Source organism: Lactuca virosa, chromosome 7 (assembly GCF_052849685.1).
Source record: "Lactuca virosa cultivar CGN04683 chromosome 7, Lactuca_virosa_CGN04683_v6, whole genome shotgun sequence".
NCBI lineage: Eukaryota > Viridiplantae > Streptophyta > Magnoliopsida > Asterales > Asteraceae > Lactuca > Lactuca virosa.
Genome location: NC_136432.1, coordinates 64,067,575 through 64,089,947, shown reverse-complemented (window position 1 = coordinate 64,089,947; position 22,373 = coordinate 64,067,575). Strand labels below are relative to the sequence as shown.

General features: G+C 35.8%; 1 protein-coding gene and 1 long non-coding RNA gene across 2 annotated transcripts; one reads left to right on the top strand and one right to left on the bottom strand.

The window, feature by feature from the left end:
• The first annotated feature begins 687 nt into the window (after window positions 1-687).
• LOC145123554 (uncharacterized) lies at window positions 688-1,566 on the top strand. The gene is made up of 3 exons (XR_013715191.1): window positions 688-979; window positions 1,135-1,196; window positions 1,289-1,566. It is a non-coding gene; the product is annotated as an uncharacterized LOC145123554 (long non-coding RNA).
• A 6,637-nt stretch (window positions 1,567-8,203) lies between these two features.
• LOC145125071 (uncharacterized) lies at window positions 8,204-12,379 on the bottom strand. The gene is made up of 2 exons (XM_079060562.1): window positions 9,046-12,379; window positions 8,204-8,842 (listed from the first exon to the last, which is right to left on the bottom strand). Exons 1-2 carry the CDS (start codon window positions 12,176-12,178, stop codon window positions 8,502-8,504), a joined length of 3,474 nt encoding a protein of 1,157 aa, XP_078916688.1. The 5' UTR covers window positions 12,179-12,379; the 3' UTR covers window positions 8,204-8,501.
• Window positions 12,380-22,373: the final 9,994 nt, after the last annotated feature.

Below are 22,373 nucleotides of genomic sequence, written 5' to 3'. Positions count from 1 at the left end.
TTATGATTCCATCAAGCTTATTTTGAATGCTAACCTGTTCCAAAGATGAACCGGTTTCGTAAAAACCAAGGGATATCACCAAATTGAACATGAAACCTTAAAAAATTGATCTCGATGTGGTTTCTATTATTGGTAATGCATTTCGGGAATACTATAAAGATCCAATCCACTTAATATGGATTTTAACGAGGGAAATAACTCAACATTTCTAAAGTCATGTGCAACTATATGCATATGTGTGCAGGACATATTTTATGGTCAATTATAGGTGTTTTGCTATAATTTTCATAATATATATATATATATATATATATATATATATATATATATTATGTAATTGTCAAATAATCATCAAATAGTTAGTGATGACTTTAAAGGATAAAAGCATATTATATGAACAATTTTGACATCATTTTTAACATATAAAGTCGATATATATATATATATATATATATATATATATATATATATATATTCTTAATAAAAACCTCTCCTACATGCCACTTGTCCTTTTATACCATCTTTATTCCACGTGGCATTTTCTCTAGCACTTCTCTTTATTTTCTCCCGCCCAATTCATCAATCCATATCAATATCAATATCAAATCCCTAAACTTTAGCTGCCGAATTTTGTGCAATCAGCTATCAAAATATCTTCAACCGATTATTCAAGGTAATCACAATAAATCAGGGAGTCTTCATCAAATTTGAATCGAAATTCAAAATTTTAAGATGATACTTTCCAACTACAAGGCTATAAATCAGGAAGTAAACAAGAAACGCAATTAGGCAATCAAATCGATTAATCAAGAATCAGATCGTTACTTCTGCTTCTTCATATCTTCCCTCTCATTCAACTCCTCCCACAATCTCTTGTCCTTCTTTATCATTTTTTGGCTGATGAAGATTGATACAGTAAATCGTAAAAGAAAGAGAGAGGGTGAAAGCTAAATGCATACCACCGCCACTTCGAACAAAGGTTGTTTTCAGTCTTCTTTTATTTCAACGTTGTGCTTTCTCTCATTCTCTTCTTCTTTCTTTCTCTAGAAAGTTCATCAAGTCGATTTTCTGTGAATTTTTTTGGCTCTAAATAAGTAGGGTTCTTTAATTAATCCATTTTGTCCTTTGTTGCAGAAGAAACCATAAATGAGTTATAGTGCTTGCGATTAATGGTACAAGTGATTCAAATGTAACAAGTAATACAAGATTTCTTATTTTTCAAAGAGATGTGTTTTTTGGTTGTCTCAGGCTACTGATCTATACTGTATTGTTGGTTTTTTATTCACAGATTTGTGATCCAATCAGACTGGATGAGACAGATTCAATTTTTGTTGCATTGTATGCTTTGAATAGTTACCTGAAGAAGAATAAGAAAATGGCGGAGTATGTGGCTTTAGAGGGACCTCTATCTTAATCAGCTAAGGCCTAAGTAACCATCCTTTTAACTTTCTATTATTAAAACTAGGTAATTCAATTTCAGCTCCTGAAGAGGTAAATGAAAAATATTGATGAGTTTTATGTGGAAGAAGGAGATCTAATTGACGTGGAAAATGAGAAAGTCTTTCACAAGTTTCTATTTTAAAAGCTACACGAATTGATGTTGATTGGGTTTAGGATGAAGTTTTTGGTTTTTTAATTAATCCACATAAATCTTGATTAAAGAAGTGTAATGTTTTTATAAAAAATGAATCATCTTTTAATTTTATTGCAGCCTGGTCCAAATTTTGTTGGGATCATTGCCATGTCACATAATTTCCAAAATTTAAATTCGTTATAATTATGGTGGCAGTATGAACTGATTGCACCCTTTGGTTTCTGTTTTTGTAGATTAAGTCACAAATGAGTTTGGCAGAGAAGGTTCTCCTAATTATCTAGGGCAATTCTATTGTTTCTATTGAAAAAACATACATCACCTCTACTACCTCACATTGATTCACCTCCAGAAAATGTCACTTTAATATTCATTTTAATAGATTTACACCTAATAAGATCCGACTTGACACATGAAATTTACTTCTTTATAGTTACAACTTTGTTTATCATTCATAGGAACGCTATAACTGTGACTTTTGCTTCTCATAATTGAGTAAATTTTACTTCATTTTAAAAAGGAATTGATGTCAAATTACCCAAAATGCCCCAAACAAACATTTTTTTAATCTTACATGACCCATATCTATGTTGAACTTTGAGTTGTTTTGCACAGGTGACAACGATTCCCCCAAATGCCATTTCTTGAAAGATGCATTTGGGTTTCGGTTTCTTCCATCCATAGGTGGAAGTGGTGATGACAACTTTTTTTAAAAAAATATTCTAATTTATATTTCTTTTTTCGTGCACTTTCCAACTTTTTGGTTATAGATTATGCTAATTTACTGCAGTTCACAAATTTTATTGTTGCGTTTTTCTGCAATTCAAAAAAATAGTTTCTGTAATTTTTCGGCAATTTTTTATGCTGTTGTTGAAAGTTTCTGCTTTATTTTTTTTGGATTCTGCACACATAAAAACTAGCACATAGATGTTAATTCAATATTTTTCGTTTGTATATGTGAAGAAAAAATAGATGTTTCCTGAGCATCTCAAATGAAAGAATTGGCAAACAATTATTATTATTATTATTATTATTATTATTATTATTATTATTATTATTATTGTTATTATGTTTTCCTTAAACTTGAGTACAAAAGAAATAAAAATATAAAGTAAGCAATTCTTTTGCTAACTTGGTTGGTACTTTTACTTTCTTTTCAATAGTTTGATAGTTGCAAGAAAAAAAAAAGTGAGTTTAATATGTAACTGTTAGCTTTTATTTTCCTTTTCATGTTCTGTCGATCTTAAAAAAACATATATTAGTAAGAACATAAGTTGCAGCCAAGATGTATATTAATAAAAAGTAAATATAACTGAATAAGCTGGTTGTATGTATATTAATAATAATAAAAATAAGGACAGATAAAGTACCTATTAATAAAAACTAGGTGTGTAATTAAATCTCAGGGTCTATTAGAAAATTTAACCATAAATTTGTGTGCAACGTATGAGGCTGCCCATTCGCAACCACTGGACATCAAGGTGGACTAAATGGCTCAATTTGAGGTTGATCAGGAGATTAAAATTAAACAGTATTTTGCAGCTTGGTGGTCTTGCAATGTGGTGAGTAATATTTATAATAAGAAGGTCCCATTTCTATGCAACATCAACTCTCTCTTTTCATGTTGGATCCTTGATTAAGTTAGTTTCTTGGGCCACTAAGATGGTTTAAGCTCCCAACTAATACTAATGTTGAGTTTTGGAAAACTTTGTTTCCTGTATGTAATTATTGCTTTTATTATTCAGTTATTTAGTTAAAAAAACTAAGTTTTTGCATTTCATCGAGGATCATATAAACTAATGTTTGGATAATATGAATAAACTAAAAAAAATATGGTTCCTTTATGTATTTTCATCTAAGAACTTGGTAGATCATCATCAAAAGTTAATTTTTAATAAATGACATTGTACTTTCATTTTTATGTCTAATATAACATCGTACTTTTATTTTTGTTTTTCTATTTATGCATTACTTTTGTATAGGACCATTTATATTAATTTATTTAAATACGGACCATTCAATCATTCATGCAAACTATTTTTTTAGAACTCGAAGGTAGATGCTATATTAATAAAAAATAGTTAATTTTTAGAAGGGTTAGATAGTTAATTTCATAACTCAACGTAAGCTTCATTATGACATTATCACCACCAAATGTTAATTTACAGAAAATAGCAATGTACTTTCATTTTTGTGTCTAATATTGTATCATACTTTTATTTTTATTTCCATTTATGCTTTACTTTTATGCAAAGAGAAATTAAGACCTCTATGTGACTAATTATTTTCACATAGGGACCATTTATGTAAATATATATAAATAAGGGACTGTTGTTTATAATTACTTTAAGGATTTCAACTTATGTTTGTTCTAACACAATACTGTAATGACCATTAGGATGGGTAACTTTACTTTTATCATTTTTTTTATTTTCATCTGTCATCTATTAATCTTGTCATTAAAGTGGCGACACTTTTCATTAACATAGTGTAGATTAGTCATGAATGCTTTGAGAACCAATGATTTTTATTGGTAAGATGTCCAATACATAACAAAAATAGGAAAATCTATTAGTGTTGTTTTAATTACTGCTAGGCAACATCTATTAGCATTTACATTATTTGTAAAGCAGTTTGTGTTTCCATGATCTTTTGTTTTTCCATTAGAGCACATAGGGTAATGATTTAGAATGCAGGTTACTATATTTAAGACATCTGTTTCGAATTATCAACCACATCAAGACTACATGAATGCCTTATTGGGTTAGGATAGATAAGCTACAACTGTTAGTGATGATGGAAACAAATATATCAAGTACCTAGGACTTAGAAATGAATCAAAATATATAGCACAATAGAAGCTCCAACTACCAAAGTAAGATGGTATTCTACACAATTGAATGGAAGTATGTTGCTATAAAATATCACCACAAGAATTTGTAAATTTATGATTAATGGCAATGTTTTTGTTTTTATGTAGATTATTTTAATTTGTTAACCGTGTGGAACACGGGTTATAACCTAGTATATAATATAACAAACTCATAACATATTTATATATATTGTATGGAATTGCTTTATAAAGTTACAAACGTATACCATATGTATATATCATTTTAAAGCAAATAATACATAGAAATCTAGTTGGTACTTGTGAGATAAACTCCTATTCCTCCCCTCATGCTTCATGATCGACCACAACTCACACATGCATACCTAAAGCAATAGGGTTTTGTAATCTCCAAAATCCTTCCATTGATTTGCCAAGTACTTCCAATGCTCAAAAAGTCTTCTAAAAATCTGCTTTAAGATTACAAAAGCTTTACCGAATCATTCACACCCTTCCTCCCCACTCCCCTCTCGATCATTCTCTCTCTTTTCTCACTCGATCACCGGAAAACCGAAGAGGATAACAAAGGATACTGCCTTCCGTTCCACCACTTTTTCTTCCTCCTTTCACGTCGATAAGCTACCCAAACACCCCCTGATCTTCATCGTATCCGGCTGACCCATCACCGGTCGAAAATAGCCATTGTCGGGCTTAGTTTCTCGTGAGAAAAATGGAAAAGATCACTGGCAGCTTTCCCCATTTCTCGATTGTTTCAGCCCCAAAACATTTACCTTGCTTCCCATCTGCTTCAACCATTGAGTTCCAAGTGAGCAAGAGGTTTTTCTGTTTGAAACCAAGTCGAAAACCATCACACATCGCCATCACACGCCACCGTGGTTGCGCGGTGCGTGGAGCTCCGGTTACACTGTTCCTTCCGTCCAGTGGTGTTGAAATCTGATTTTTATGAGTTTCTAACATTTTATGTTCCTTTGTGTGTGTTTAGATCGATCCCAAAGCCTGCCATTCCAAAAGTCGATTTAGTGCTCGGTTTCCCGATTTCCCGACAAAACCCGACTCACACAACTAGGGTGAGCTTTTATGGACCCATTTTTATAATTTTCATAATTGGGGGAGAATAAATGTGGTTTGTTGAAAGTTTTGATGGATTCTAAGTTTACATGCACAAAATAGCAACCTACTTTGTTAATGTTTAGAAAAGTAGGAAATAACAACATAAAATGATAAAATTTACCAATAAGTATGGTAAGTTAAGTATAATGCTATTATTGACATGCTTGAACTTTGTTATGAAAAATGATTATAAAAGTTAAGAAAAACCATAAAATCATAAGTAGAATGCTATAATGATACAAGTTAATATGATAATTCATAAAACTATGATCTTTGTATATATAAGTTTGAGTATGTTAGGGATTCATGAAAATATATAATTATAACCAAAAATGTACATTACCATAAATGGTGGAAAAACAAAATTTATAGAAATATATAATTATTAGTTAAAATTATCAAAAATTAACTCTTATTATATAAGTTTATGTAAAAATGAATGCAAAAACGAATTACTATATTTTTATACTAATTATAAAAATATAACTCATTTTTACAAAATTACGGATTTTGTTGCATAAAGTAACATGATTAACTTCAAGATTTAAAAATTGTTATTTACGAAATTATGTATCGTTTTAATTATGTGACTTATTAGTTTTATGGGAATTGTTCGTTTTTCACATTGGATGAAACCTAGAAAATATCATAAAAGCAACCATTATGCTACCCAGATTTTATCACGGTAAATAATAAAATTTGAAACTATGTTAAGTTTTGTTAATCCACAATACTAAAGACATCGATCAAAGATTATTCCTAAACCACAAAACTATAATTATTTAATAATCCTATAATGGAAAGTTTAGGATTATCATGCCTAGATACATTGTTAGGATCCAATACTCGCGACTCTTCCTTTATGGACTATGTTTATCACTACACTAAGACTATACGTCTTAGTAAAAGCCCTCTGTTTTATAACCATTAATCTGTATGGAACATGGAACAACAGGTATAAGATCGGTGGTACAGACTTATACGGGTAGACATCCTGCCAATGGTTGTTAGCTACAACTATTGTCTGACGACTCAAATTTAGGCGTTGGCATTTCTACTCTATTTAACCCATGATGTTGATAAAGCATCGGTGTGGACTTTCAACATATCTCTTGCAGTGTTAGTGCAGAGGTCCCGTGTCGGATTTCGGTTAAGATTCCAGTATAGACCCCAGACTTTTCGTATAGAATTGAAATAGGATTTGTGCGGGATTTTCTTCGCTTATACTAGTTGAAAGAGACTATATGTAGTGAGATAGTTTGACTCAAAATGATAAGAGTCATCACTAAAATTAAGTCATAAATCACTTAATTAATAATATGACACGGCTGATCAACGTTTTAAACTTATATATGAATAAGATATTTTTATAAACTTTTCATTATTGCACGAAAGTATTTTGGTGAAACAGATATGTTTTGACTCAAATAAAATGGTTCAATATGATTTGATTTGATTTTCAAAACTTTTTTAATAAATGATATACTTTATGATTTTAATGGTATATGGAGTCCAAACCTATAGAACTCACCAACAATTCGTTGTTGACGTATTTTTAAAACATGTATTCTAAGGGAAGTAGAATGAGGGAGTTCAAGTGTAGGTTTTATTGCATCTCCTTTTTGTATTAACTATGCTTTGTCGCTACTCTTTGCCACATTGAAGATTTGTAAGGATAAATGTGACGATGTAAGATATTTTTGAGTTATGTAATCTTGATACTTTATGTTTTTATGTACAGTTCATGTATGCTTTGACTGTGATATTCATTGACGTCGCGTATCCCGATGATACGACCATCGGTTGGGGTGTGTCACTACGTTCCACGTCCGACTACTCGATCTTCCCGGATGATAACTTACTCTCGTGGTGTTCCAAACGGTAGACTACAGTCTCTCTATCCAGGGCGAGTACAAAGGTGTTGCAAATGTTATTGCTAAGGTTTGTTGGATTCGAAATCTTCTTTTAGAGTTGGGTTGTCCACCGCAGCGTACTTCTCCATTACATTGTGATAATGTTAGTGCCATATACATTTTGGGAAATCCCATTCAACATCAACGCACTAAACATCTCGAAATCGACATTCATTTTGTTAGAGAGAGTTCAACATGGCTACATAAGGGTTTTGCATGTCCCATCACGTAAACAACTTACTGATATTTTCATAAAAAGATTACCACCAGTTTTATTTAACGACTTCAAGTCTAAGCATTCAACATCCTCCTCCTTAGACCGAGGGGTATATTAGACTCGGAATTATATATTCTAATATTTATAGTAATAGTGGTACCAAACTATAATATATGTATCTATATATACTCTGTACATGTACATGAATAGTATGGGGGGAGATTGGGTAGCCTACGATATTCCAAACGGCGTGGATGACAGAATCATGAATTCAATTTTTTCTATATGAAAAATCTAATTTATTTATAAACTAAAATGAGACTTGAACCCTCAATCTCAAGGAAGGAGGGAAACACATGATGATACCTCCTCTGGGCTACAATCCATGTGGTAAGGAATTACGAATTCATGCTCTTTGATCAAACACAAATCACTCCCTAGAATCTTAGATAGCAATTTGCTTGATGAAATGAATAGATTAAAGTAGTAATATATGTAACTAAGAAGCTATGCAAATCAGATGAAATAAAACACCACTGAACTTCTTGAATTGCTCTTGACATTAATGGCATACACAGAAAAAATATGCAAGATTTAAGACAACTAACTCTTCAAACTAATGGCTTACACTAAACCTGCATTTATACTAAAACACAAGTATACGACTTTTGCTTTATCGGCAAGCAGGCCCTTTCACTTAGCTTTAAGTCGCATAACCCACACTTGTCTACAGAGGTCCAACTAGAATCTATCTTCACCCTCCTGATTCTCAGAAACAAAGCTTTCACTGAAGAAAGAAAGGTCTGTAACCTTCAAGATTTAGACATTCTTACTGATCTTTGTAAGGGAAGATAAGACTTCATTCATGTCAGGTCGATCTTCTGGAATCGTTTTGGTGCAAGATGAGGCCAAGTTAAGTAGTTGTTCTATGAAACCCTGCTTCGTGGAGAAATTACAAGCCAGATCAGGGTCTACAATTTCAATCACCTCATTTATTCCATTTGATAGTGCTTTGTCTACTAGTTGTGGCAAAGTGATCTGGATTCCCTCCTCTTCGGTAAGGACACCTGTGGGTCTTTTTCTTGTGATAAATTCCATCACTATTATTCCAAAGCTAAATACGTCCACTTTTGTTGTTAGTTTCTTCATATACGCAAACTCTGTTGGGAAACAGAAATGCAACAATGCATTAGTGTGTCTTTCAAGGTCAAAAGTATTATAACATAACATCAAAAGCTATATATGTTTGAAAGTTCAGTCCACTAATCAAACTATTTTGATTCACAATTTGAAAGCTTGTGTAACCATTGTTACTTTTTCTTTCTAAAAGCTAAGGACAAAAGAGGAGTTGGTGATTCATTACCTGGGGCCAAGTAACCAATCGTGCCTTGAAATGTGGATGCAGAAGATATGCTGCTTCCATCCTGTTGATGAACTCCAAGAATCCTAGCTGTGCCAAAATCACTCACATGGGCATCCCACTTTTCATCCAGAAGTATGTTAGAAGGCTTCAAATCACAATGAACTATCGGGAAATCATATCCCGAGTGTAAGTACACCAATCCTCTGGCAACAGACACCAAAACATCTACTCTTTCAGACAAATCCCATCTTGATCTATCAATCCCAGAGTCGTGTATAATTCTATCCAAATCACCATTTTCCATGTATTCAAGAACCAAAGCCTTTAGCTTCCCACTCTCCCATGCATAACCAAGTACCTTCACTAGATTTCTATGCCTGAGTTTCCCCAGTGTGTTCATTTCTTTGTTAAAGCTCTTGTCAGATTCAGCTGAAAACTGGGTGATGTTCAAAATCTTTACAGCTATCATCCTCCCATCTTGTAGTCTACCCTTGTACACAGTGCTTAAACTAGTTGTACCCAAAATGTTACCTTCACTGAAGTTGTCGGTAGCATCTTCAATTTCTTTTCTATTAAATCTTTTGAGGGTAAACCCTGCGGTGTGTTCTGGTAATTCTGGGTTCTGGGGTTCTTTGACTTTTGGTTTTCTAACATGCCGACAACATAATACTGCCAAAACAAATACAAGAAGCAATGCAAGTGATCCGAGTATTGAAAGAATCAATACAGCCTTTCTGGATAGTGAATGGTTTGATTGACTTGATGAGGCACATAATTCTGTGTTGTTTGCAACACACAGAGATGGGTTTCCCTGTAATCCAACTGCAGTTATGTTTCTGAAAATACCAGTATCTGGAACTCGACCTTCTAATTGATTGAAAGAAAGGTCAAGGTGTTTCAATACTGAAATGTTACCAAAACTATGGGGAATCAAACCCTTGAATTTGTTGTGTGAAAGATCAACAGAGGTAAGCCGAGTCAAATTCGCCATAGTTCCAGGGATCTCACCATCAAACTGATTTCTTGAAAAGTTTATGCTGGAAAGCAGATCGAGAGGAGGGAATATTTCTTCTGGAACACTACCAGAAAGCTGATTTCCAGACACATCAAGACTTCTCAAGTTTCTGCATCTTTGAAGCGTCACCGGAATCCCTCCTGACAGATTATTTTTTGAGATGTCAATGGCTTGTATCATCTCCAGCTCGCCTAATTCATTTGGGATCCTTCCTGTAAGAAAATTGTTGGAGAAGTTGAGAAAGATCGGTGTATTTTTCATACCTCCAATCACAGACCTTGAAATAGACCCTGTGAACAAGTTATGTGAGAGATCTATCGAAATCAACTTGTTAAGTTTTCTCATACTATCAGGGATTGAGCCGTTAAACCTGTTTCCACTTACATCCAACTGAGAAAGCTGCTCAAGCTTTGAAACAGAAGTCAGAATAGAACCCACAAATTTGTTGTTCATCAAGTATAGTTCTGTAAGCTGTTTGAGCTCAAAGATTACATCTGGAATCTGGCCTTGAAGATTATTGTTACCAAGCGAAAGGCTTTGAAGGGAAGAAATGTTTGAGAATTCTACAGGAATCGTACCCGAAAAGTGGTTTTGTCCCATGTTTAACAACATCAAACTAGTTAGATTTCTGAGTTCTCCTGGGAGGGGGCCGGAAAAGGAATTGCCATGAATTTGCAGAATTTGGAGATTAGAAAGTCTTCCAATACCCGGTTTTAACAACCCAGTGAAATTGTTATGTGCCATATCTAAGATCACAAGACTTGAACAATTGAAGAGATCATCAGGGATTCTTCCTGACATTTTGTTGTCACTAACAACTAGATATGTAAGATTTGACAACTTCCCTAAACCCTGAGGCATTTCTCCTGTCATCCTATTTCTAGCAAAATCTATCCAACGGATATTAGTGCAGTTTGTGATGCTTGATGGAATAGACCCTTCTAGAAGATTGTTACTAAGAGACAAATTTCTAAGATTATGAAGAGACCCAATACTCGAAGGAACTGATCCCGTGAGAAAGTTTAAGCTAATTGTCAAATATGTCAAATTGACTAACCTGGTTATGGATGTTGGAATCTCCCCGGAAAGATTATTTTGATGAAGGGTAAGAGATTGTAATGATTTCAGTGAACTGATATCAGAAGAAAGATTCCCTATGAGATTATTCTCTGATAGTTGCAAAACCAATAATGATTTTATTCGGAATAACGGATTTGGGATTGTGGAATTCAACTGATTATCATATAACCGTAAAACTTGTAAGCCCATGAGATTTCCAATCTCATGAGGAATACTTCCAACGAGCTTGTTGCTGTATAAATTAAGAAGTGATAGATTGGTGCAATGGCCAAGTTCAAATGGTATTTTTCCAGAAAGAGAATTCTCAAACAACTGAAGAGCTTGTAAATTTGACAAGTTTCCAATCTGTCTAGGAATGATACCAGTAAGTTGGTTTTGACTGAAGTCAAGAGCTATCAACTTTTTTAGATTACCAACAGAAGTAGGAATTGAGCCTTGTAAACGGTTATTATAAGCTCCAAGTTGCTGAAGATTGATCAAATCACCGATTCTCTCCGGGATTGTACCATTGAGTTTGTTGTCATCAAGGCTGAGTTCTAACATGGAAGTGACATTACACAAGCTTTCCGGAATAATTCCAGTTAGCGAATTGTTTCCAAGGTCAAGTATTTGCAGATTCCGGAGGTTTCCCAGTTCCGATGGAATCGGCCCAGAGAGAGAGTTGGTGTAAAGGGAAAGTCCAGCAAGTTGTGTGCAATATGCCAACTGGGAAGGAATGTTTCCAGTAAAAGAATTGTAAGATAGATCAAGAACCTGGAGGTTGGAAAGGTTTCCAAGAAAAGGAGAGAGTTGGCCTTTGAGCTGTGTTTGCTGAATAGAAATGGAAACTACACGTTGTGAGACATCATCACATTGGATTCCGGTCCAGTTGCAGTAGTGGGTGGAATCAGCATTCCATTCCAGCAGTGCACCAGTTGGGTCATCTGTGATTGAGTTCTTGAAATGTTCCAAAGCATCAACTTCATCTTTTAAGCTAGAACTTGCAGATAGAACACCAAGTACTAGGAAAGGTAAAAGGACAAGGGTTTTGAATACCATTGTTGATTTTGAAGTGGAGATATTTCTATGAAACTGAAGCTGGTTGTATATATTATTCAATACAGAGGTCCATTGGAATGACCCTTGTCAACCTTAATGTGTGAAAACAAAGTCTTTTCAGCTAAGAAACTTTATTGATGTTATTCGAGCTTATCCTGCTTGTGTTCATACTGCCCATTCAGCCCCCCTATATATCATTATTTAACTTGATTCGAAATATACAATACACGTTAAAAAAAAACCTTTATGCTCATGTATATAAATACAGAAAAAATGAAAAAAAAAAGTCCAAGTTTGCAAATTCTAGTTTTCAGCATCTAACCTGTTGTATCATTACAAATGATACTTGGTTAAGTTTTGATAATAAACACAAGAAATCGCTAGCTGTGATACTATTTTTGCATTTGTACAAATTAAATAACGAAATGACAATACATGAATATCGTTATGGGTAGTCCATTATGAACTCAACTTGCGTATTAATCGATTAGGAATGATGACTCCATATTGGGTGCAAGTGGGTTCCATATTAAGAGATTATTATAATTTTGAATTAAAAAATAAGAATTAAATTATGGCAATCGAGTTGTTATAGAAAACTAGATTTAAGGAACTATATTTAAGGTGAATGCTTTATACGCGGCTTTAGTAAATTTATCGGGAATATATCAAGGATGTTATTCAAAATTATAATCTGTAGATTTTTTAATTAATTTATGCATTTACCTCTTATATGACAAGTAAATAGTACTGTGTTTCTACTTATATTCCCTTAGTAATGTTTACCTGTGAGTCTATGTCGACAGTAAGGTTTGTCCAATGAATTCCTCAATTAATATTGTAGGGCAAGTTGCATACAAATAATATATACGTCTAGCTAATTTTAAGTTCATGACTCGTAATTAAAATCAGAAATTTCTGATACATAATTTATATTTTGTAACATAATAGAAGGTTCATATTTTCGTTTATTACCAATGTCATGATAACATCAAGTCAACATTTATGATACACTTGGATATAAATAATTTGCTTTTTTAAAGGTGGAAATAAATTGCTCAGTTCTAAATAAAACTTATAAACTAGAAGATATCTCAATAATAAAACTACCTAATTTGTATTAGGTGGATGCACTAAAATCTACTTATATGAAGTAATCATGTATAACACTTTGGAACAACTAGAAAATTACAAAAATAAAACTATACATTTTGAACAACAAAAAGGTCATGCTTAGCACCACCCAGTGTTGTCATGCATTATGTAAGAATATAATGTTAGATAAAGTTGTTATCACTTGGTAGATTAGACAAAATAAGTTTCCATAAGATAAATAAAATAAAATATGAGTTTATAAAGTTTAATCATGTAAACATATGTTGCTATTTGTTACAAACAACTACAATTGATGGGCATCTTCCCTATCCATTGAGCAATACATTTTTAGTTGTCTGCAGGTAATTTGTAATTTACGTTAACAACATGACTTCTTAGTCGTCCGTGAGCTATCTACATAATAGTCTAACCGTAAAATATTCAATGTTTGATCATTTTGCTATTTTCTTTACTATATTCTTTATCTAACCTGCAAAAAAACTTCTAAACTAATCTTATTATGAAAAATTAAAACTAAAATACCAATATCAGAAAAAACTAAAAGCAAATCCTTGAAGAAAATAAGCATTAAATTTAGACGCTCGATGATTTAATTGAAAATAAAAACTCAACTACTGAGATGTTATGTAATGGTCATGTCATTGTTTTAATATCTAATGCAGTTAAAGATTAAAACCTATGTGTGTGTTGTGTTTACTACTATTAAGAACTAAACCATCATAATGTTAACTAACCCCTAAGAGCATAATGAAAAATAATAAAAACACATAAAAAAAGAAGGTCAACCGTACCTGAATCACACATACCTTCTCAGCAGTCATTGGCAAAGAGCATGGTGGATTTGTAAGAGGGGTTGGCACGCGAATCACTCCAACTAGCTATTTGACATCTACCTCAACCCAAATTGTAACACTCATAAAAATCATTACCAAAAATTCCATTTTTAATTATTAAATAAAACCATAGTTATCGAACCATTCCATCAAAACATGAGTCAAAGTATTTCAAAACATTATTATCAGAGTTTCCAAATCAAAACATTAAAGTAAACATCCCAGGCTAAACATCATGGTGTGTGCAATGCAGTCATCCCGAGCTCTTCTCTTTGCAACTGGAAGTACCTGAAACCAAAACTGAAAACTATAAGCACGAAGCTTAGTGAGTTCCCCATACAACCACATACCATACACATAATCACATAAACTGGGCCCCCGCCCCTTCATCGGGCACCACCCAGCATCAGGCCCCGCCTGGCATCAGGCCCCGCTCGGTATAGAAATTTGTTTCTTTCAGGCCCCACCTATCACTGGGCCTCGCCCGCTATACACATACAAACAATATCATATAATCATGCTAGCACATAAAGAATCATACATAGTACTAATTGCTCCAGTCCTAAGGCCTCGCCTATCATTGGCCCCACCCCACCCCTGCTCTGCTAATGATGAGATATGGAACCCCGTCCACTCTCAGCTAGTGATGAGATACGGGACCCCGCCCACACTCACCTCTCTACCAGGCACATACAAGTATCACGCATACAACAAGTATAATCTAACATGCACATAGTCATCGGGTACCACCCGACATCGAACCGTAGTCCAGAAACACATATATAAACATTCCTCGGGCACCGCCCGGCATCAGACCTTAGTCCGGAAAAGCATACATATAAGCATTCCTCGGGCACCGCCCGTTATCGGATCGTAATCTGGAAACATACAAATATCGATACATGCAAGAATCACAAAGACCTCAAGCATAACAAACATTCCTCGGGCATCGCCCGACATCGGATCGTAATCCGGAAAACATATAAGCATATATACGGGCCGACATTGGTGTCTTCAACCCGTTCAAACAGGAGGAAACTCACCTCGATTGCAGAAGCTTCCTAGAAGAATCCCTAGTTGCTGCCCCGCCGACTTCCCGAGCTATCAATACCAAAACCAAATAAAATCTTAGTTAATAGGCCAAAACCCTCAAGTTTGGCCCAAGGTCAAACTTGGTCAAAAGTCAACAGTCAACGGAAGTCAAAGTCAACAAGTCAAACTTCAGACTAAGTATGCCCAGCGTACTTAGCTCATATGCATGGCGTACTTACCAACCAGAATCAGGACCCCATACGAGTACTCGAAGGTACGCTCAACGTACCCGGCCAAATGGCCCTTTTCCATTAAGTGCTTAATCTCTTAAGTCCTTTCATCCAACACTCAGATCTAGTCCCACAACATCATTCTAAGTCATAAAGTTTCCACCTTTATGACTTTCCATGTCCAGAAAAGGTCCAAAAGCTAAAACCTTAACTTATCAATACATTAAGACATCATGACACTCTCATGGAAGGTATTGTCACACCCCCGAACCAGACGGCGGAAACGTCCGAGGGCTCGTGTGACTTAAATTAAAATATCATCACAATGAATATACATGAAACATAACATAAACATCACAATGCATTAATACATTACAACCGTCATTGTTCACATCGAGTACATTGTTTACATTACATAATCCAAAACATAAATTGTTTATCAATCGACATCACACAAAAGACATTTCAGAAACACGTTTGATAATTCTTCATTCTAACGGTTACCTGAGAACACAAGTTATTTTAAAAAATGGTCAACATAAATAATGTTGGTGAGTTCATAAGCAGGTTTGATGTAAAAACGTTTTGTATTGTTTGTAAAACCCAGAAAATCCGATATTTTTCTGAAACGAAAACTGTTTGCGAAAAAGGTGTGATGATCCATAAGTATACGTGTATATGATTTCAAACATGTAAAAGTGAAATGCCTTTCATAGCAGTTTCTTGTATTATAGTTGTTGTAAGTAAAAGTGAATAATGTTGTTTCCCCGGAAAACCCGATGTTTTCCAACATAAATAGTATTATAGTTTTGTATTATTGTATAATCTCTTTGCATCGTCACATCGTATGAATATGATTTCCCATGATTACTTAGATGATAATGGATCTCTATATGAGTCGTTATAACCATGCATAATAATGACTAATTCGTCTGTCTTGGCATTTTATCGAATGCCGGTCTTGAATTAAGATTTTGTCAACCTAGACTGGCCGAGTCTAACTGTAGCGAACAACTTAGGTGTGGGGGAGTCACCCCCGTATAGATCTATACACAAACTCTCGCTCTCCCTCCAGGAGACTCTGATTATAACTACAGACTACGACTGACACTTATTGGTGTCACCCGTTATTTCTCACTAAATCCAAATGAAATTGAATAACATTGTTTTACAACCCGATTTATGTTTACTTGAATAAAAGGTAAGCCTAACAGACGAAGAAAAGAGGACAACAGAGGCCCACTAACCTTGTATGTTATTACAGGCTGTCGAGTATGCTACAGACACGTTATAGCCCATTAAGCATATTATGAATGTTTAGGGTCTTATTAGCAATGCAAATGGACCATTAAGGCCCAATAGCATGTTAAAGCTGATAAAGGTCCATTGGGTATGTAATTGGGTCACCGGAAGCCCAATAACATGTGTGAATATATTTGGCCCAATAATCATGATATTGGGCCACAAATGCCCAATAGCACGAATAGAAGATACTTGAGCCCAACCATTGAATCATTTATAATTTATTGATCTTAAGTTCGTAATGTAGGTATTTGTTGTAAGCTAAATGTTTATTCGAAGTGTTAAAATACTTTGACGTTTGATTTATAACGAAGCTTTGGTTATACATATATATATTTTTAAAAACCATGCGTTATAAACTTGACATTTTTAACTCAATAATTTAATATTTGTCTATTTGGCCCAAAAACATTTAGTTTGACCATTTCAGCCCCTTTATCTATAAAAATGGCACTTTTAGTCCCATTTTATGAAAATTGACATTTTTGGTCCTTAAACCGTTTTTCTTGACATTTTAGATCCAAACTTTATTTAAATAATAATTTCAGCCCAAAACTATTGTATTTGCCATTTCCAGCCCTTAGTTGTAAAAAGTTTACACTTTTGGCTCAAATTCCGTAAGTTTTACAATTTTGACCCCAAAATCAAAAACCTTGCATTTTTAGTCCAAATTTTGCATCAAAGTCATTTTCAGCCCCTAAAAATAGTTTATTCACGTTTTAGACTCATAGTTTGTTAAGTTTTCCATTTCAGTCCCTCAACACTTCATTTTTTCGCAACTTTGGGCCCAAAAACTCGTGAGGCCTAAATTAAAGCCCAATAAGCTAAAATTTATGTTTTTGACCCCTAGAAAAGTGTTATTTTCATAAAAGTCAGATTTTTATGTGAATAATACCATTTTATCCTTATAGAACCGAAAATATTATATTTTACCCAAATCTTTGTTAATTTTGCAAAAATGACACTTATAAGGATTTTGACTTTGTTTTCACTTCTTGAGCCTAAAGACCCTTAGATCTTTGAAGTAAGTTGTTTATTATGTTATTTGTTTATGTATCCTTCACACTTTTTTTTAGCCATAGATTTCAAGATTTAGCAAATAATATCATATTTTCACAACATAAACCAAAGAAATCACATATAACAAGCATACACTCATAGATCAACACATAGTACTTGTATTCTCCCCAAAAAACAAGCAAAAACCGAAACAAGGGGGTATGAACTCACCTTGCTTAGGTGCTCACGGTTTTGAAGAAGAAATGGAAGGGGTTGAAGTGATTCTCGGCCCTAGCAAGCTTCTTGAGAAATCTTTGGGCTTAGATGGGTTCTAAGAAGCATGATCATGAATTTGAATGAATTAAGAGAAGATTTTTGACAAGATATAGAAGTTAATCCATGGATTTAAGTAAAAACTTACCAAGGATTTGTGATATGAGTGAAGAATCTTCTTGGAATGCTTGCAAATCTCGAAATTTTGATGGAAGAATGAAGGTGTTCTTGAGAGAATTTTGGAAATATTTGGAAGTGAATTAAGTGTGTGTGTGTGTTGATGCTCTCGGCCGAGAGTAGAAGAAGAAGAGGGGAGAGAGGGTGAGGTGACATTGCATGGATATCCACCATGCAATAAGGAGGTGGCATGCTCATAATTTTCCTCCTAAATCCATTTTATTTTAATCCCTCTACTAATATTTTCTCTCCTTTTTTTATAAATGGGCCGAGAATTGCATTAAGAAGGGAAGAGGATTCATTTTGGCCCAAATTCTTGATCCTTACTCGAAATCATGAGGTCCATAAAGAAGTTTTTGGCCCATTGGGCCCTTAGGGTGGTTCACGGCCCAATTAGCATAAAAGAATAGGTTTGTGGCCCATTAGGGCTAATTAGATTAGTCATGGCCCAATAAGGCTTATTGGAGTAGTTTATTCCATTTTAGGCCCAATATGGCCCAAAATGTTAAATCTCACGAAGGTGGGTTGAATTACAGCCCAATTAAGAGTTCTAAGCCCAAAATAGTCAAATTGGAGACTTATTGGCCCATTAGGCCCAATAAGAAAATCCTAGTCCATATTGGACTTAAACCGGGATTTTTAGGGTTTCCACTATTTCGTTGACCATTTGAAGTGTTTGTATAGAGTGTTTGATGGAATTTTGTTGTCATTGAATAAACATCATGCATGCTTTCAAGTTTTAGTTACAACTGTTATCATCATTGTTGTTACAAAAGTATAGAATTCCTAGTTGTGACAGGTATAGAAGGATCAAGATTACATTTTTATGGATCGTAAAAGCTCCATAATGGATAATGTTTCCAACTTTATCCATTAGAATGGTCTAAACCACCAAGATCTATCCTTTAAGCATCAAATGGGACCAAAAGTGCATCTTTTTCAACTTAATCCATTAAGTCCAAGTCTCCAACCTTCAGATCTGAATCACAATGATGTTTAGATGGATAAAGTTACCAACTTTACCCATAACAAGGTCACAAACTTTCAAGATCTAAACTTTATGAACTAAAATGACCAAAAGCTCATAACATCCAAAACTAGCTAGATCTAACAAATGCATCATCAAGATTCAAACTTTATACCTCTAGAAGATAGATCAAGGCGAACAAAGTCCAGATCTACAAGCTCCAATGCAACCAACACTTCTACACGAAGTTCCTTATTCTCCAAGGTGCACCATGCATACTCCAAAGCACTCAAAATAACCTTCTTTTAGCTCAAAAGGATCATTTAAGGTTAGGGTTTCATGAAAGGGGTGTTAGAGGGGTGGAGGCTGAAAATGGAGTGGGTTTGGGGGAGTTAAGGAGCTTAAATAGGGATTAAACCACGAAAATAGGGTTTGGGCACTGATTGCGTACACCCAACGTACTCAGGATTCCATTAGTACGCCCAGCGTACACCTTTTTGTACGCCGAGCATACTCAGCTTGGCCCAAAACCACCCAAACTGCAAACGATCATAACTTCTTCGTTCTAACTCCATTTTCAACGTTCTTTATATCCACGGAAAGGTATTGAGGAGTTCTACAACCCTATCTAATTACTTTTGACTTAAATCACATGGAACTAAAATCCATAATTCATAAAAGAAGTCTGAATAACTACATTCCCATTTTACCCTTTGACTCCAAAGTGCAAACCGAACTATTGGGTCACATATCTACATTACCCACATCCAAATGGGCCTAAATCTTACCTTTTTAAAGGCCCTAATCCTTATGATGACCGTTCTTCGGGCCACAACCTCGAATTAGGAATTGATTTGGTATAGGGCGTTACAACTCTCCCCCACTTAAATTAGATTTCATCCTCGAAGTCATTCACTACCATCCTCGGCATACCAGGCAACCTGAGAAACACGGCCACAATCCCGTGAATACCACAGCCTTCCCAAGGCAACCGAAACCAACCAAACTAGACTCTCTCTAATCCCAGCGAAGGTTAAGTCATTCGTCTCATGCAGGAAACTACTCCTGCCTCCCCAGATCCTTAGAACTCACATTGATCTGACTCCTCGACAGACCTCCCACGTCAGGCTTTACCATGCTTAGTCCTCCTCGAACGACCGACCAAATGTACACTTCCAATCCTGATTATCTCGATGTTACTATTAGAACAAAATCATTGACCATAACTAGTTGTAGAATACTCATACTTGACAGAAGGCCCAGATAATCCTTCGAGTATAAGATTCATCCCTGCAACGGTTAGACTCAGACGAGAGTTGCGCAATAGGGTCAAATCAATTACTCTGAGATTATTTAATCCCGCTGCAAGCAACTTATCACCTTCGATCATCAAGCTACTCCACACACTCGGATCCTAACATTACTACTTCTGCCCGAACATCACGCTGCCTCTTATCCACTTTCCGAATGAACCGAGACCTCCCAGGTCCCAACTTATCTGCCAACTATCTAGAATACCAGATTCCCACCCGGTTGCTGAACCAAAGAACACCCTCTCAGTCGCTCCCAGCGACTTCCAAAGAAAACTTCGGCTATCGAAAACTACCCTATCCACATTGCCACTTTTGGCTCCATAAATCCCAGAATCCCCGATCCGATACCTCGACCATACGGTCTCTGCCAGGTCCCACCTGCATTGCTATAGCCACACGGGCCTCGCCGACAGGTCTCACCCAAACCATACTCTGGAGTAGCCTTGCCCTCAGGTCTCACCTATCTAGGGCTACACAAGTCCAACTCCACCTCGAATCCTATCGACCTATCCTTTACTGATTCCGATTAGGTTGTGGCCTTTCCACGATCCTACGAACTGACCCACCCTGGCCTAACTTATCTGAAAGAGTCTGTGAATGCTACGGCTCATTCCATAGTCTAACAACACTTTCTCACACTATCTGACCACATGAAGAACGCTACGGCTGCCCCGCAGTCGTACAATACTTTCCCCCGCTATCTGGCCGCTAATGAATGTTATGGCTATCCCGCAGTCTTACAGCACTTCCCACACTATCTGGCCGTTGGTTACCAATCTGAACCCATCCAACGTCGAGCACACACACGACCTAACATCCTGACTAAACTCGCGTCCTTACGGGAATTCCCCAACCTGGTTTCCCAATACCAGCTATCAAACACCACGAAAATGCGAACCTAACGTTAGGAAGTTTCCCAAACTCCCAAATCACACACTCCTCAATCCACTTGGGCTACCTTCCCCCTTGATGGGAATGCGAACTCATCCTAGTTTCGCACCTACTTTTGTTCCTGAATACTTGAATGATTCTCCCCCACCTTGATTCAACTAACATCTTACAACACACATAACTGGAAGGATTCCCAATCCTTCTTACCATCTAATGATCAATCTGCTGTAAACCAACGCTTACCACTGTTAGTGTTCCAAAACTAACCAATCCTAAAGCAGTACAACTCTTGAATACTAACGGAACACGTTCTGAGTTCCAATCAAACTTGCTACAGCTACCGCAACCTGGGAACCCTCTATATAAGGAGACGACCTTACACTACTACTCTAAGATTCATGGTATGCAAATGGCATATGACATCACTTGAAGATAAAACCCAAACACAAGCAGGGAAACAAACCCAAAGATACACTTACCCAAACCCTTGGAACGAAAAACTCCATCATGCATTTTCCCGCAAGTACTGCACTAAATCTGGCCCTGCTGCCCCCTCAAAAGTTGATCCAAAATCTTGGGTCTCTTCTCAGGACCCTCTAATATATGCACCTGATCTGGTCCCCTCTTCCCAATATGCTTCAAATCAATTTCCCGCTCTCGGGCTCTAGAAATCATATCATTCAGGGTCTCGCACCCCAAATACTCACGGACTCCCTGATATCATTTTGTAGTATATCATGATACCTCACCTTCTTCATTTCCTCATCTGCTGCATACTTCGGTACCAAATAAGCCCTCTCCCGAAACTTGGCAGTGCTCTCTGCCACAGTCTCAGTAGTCTGGCGGAGATCCAAAAACTCTTGCGCCGACTACTGTTCATCAATCGCCTGGGAAAACTCCGCCCGGAATCTGGTCAAAAAGTCATCCCATGACATATCATCAACCGCATCATCACCCAACTCACTACCAACCTCTTCCCATCAATCACGTGCCCTGTCCTTCAGGAGGCAGGAAGCAAGTCGGACCTTGTCCCCCTCGGGACAACGGCTGGTACGAAAGCGT

What these genes read in the sequence shown, in the direction of transcription:
- LOC145125071 (XM_079060562.1), bottom strand. Translation starts at nt 12,178, where the DNA reads ATGGTATTCAAAACCCTTGTCCTTTTACCTTTCCTAGTACTTGGTGTT. An exon ending in GATTGGTTACTTGGCCCCAG is followed by an intron (nt 8,843 to 9,045) that starts GTAATGAATCAC and finishes GTTTCCCAACAG; the next exon opens with AGTTTGCGTATATGAAGAAA.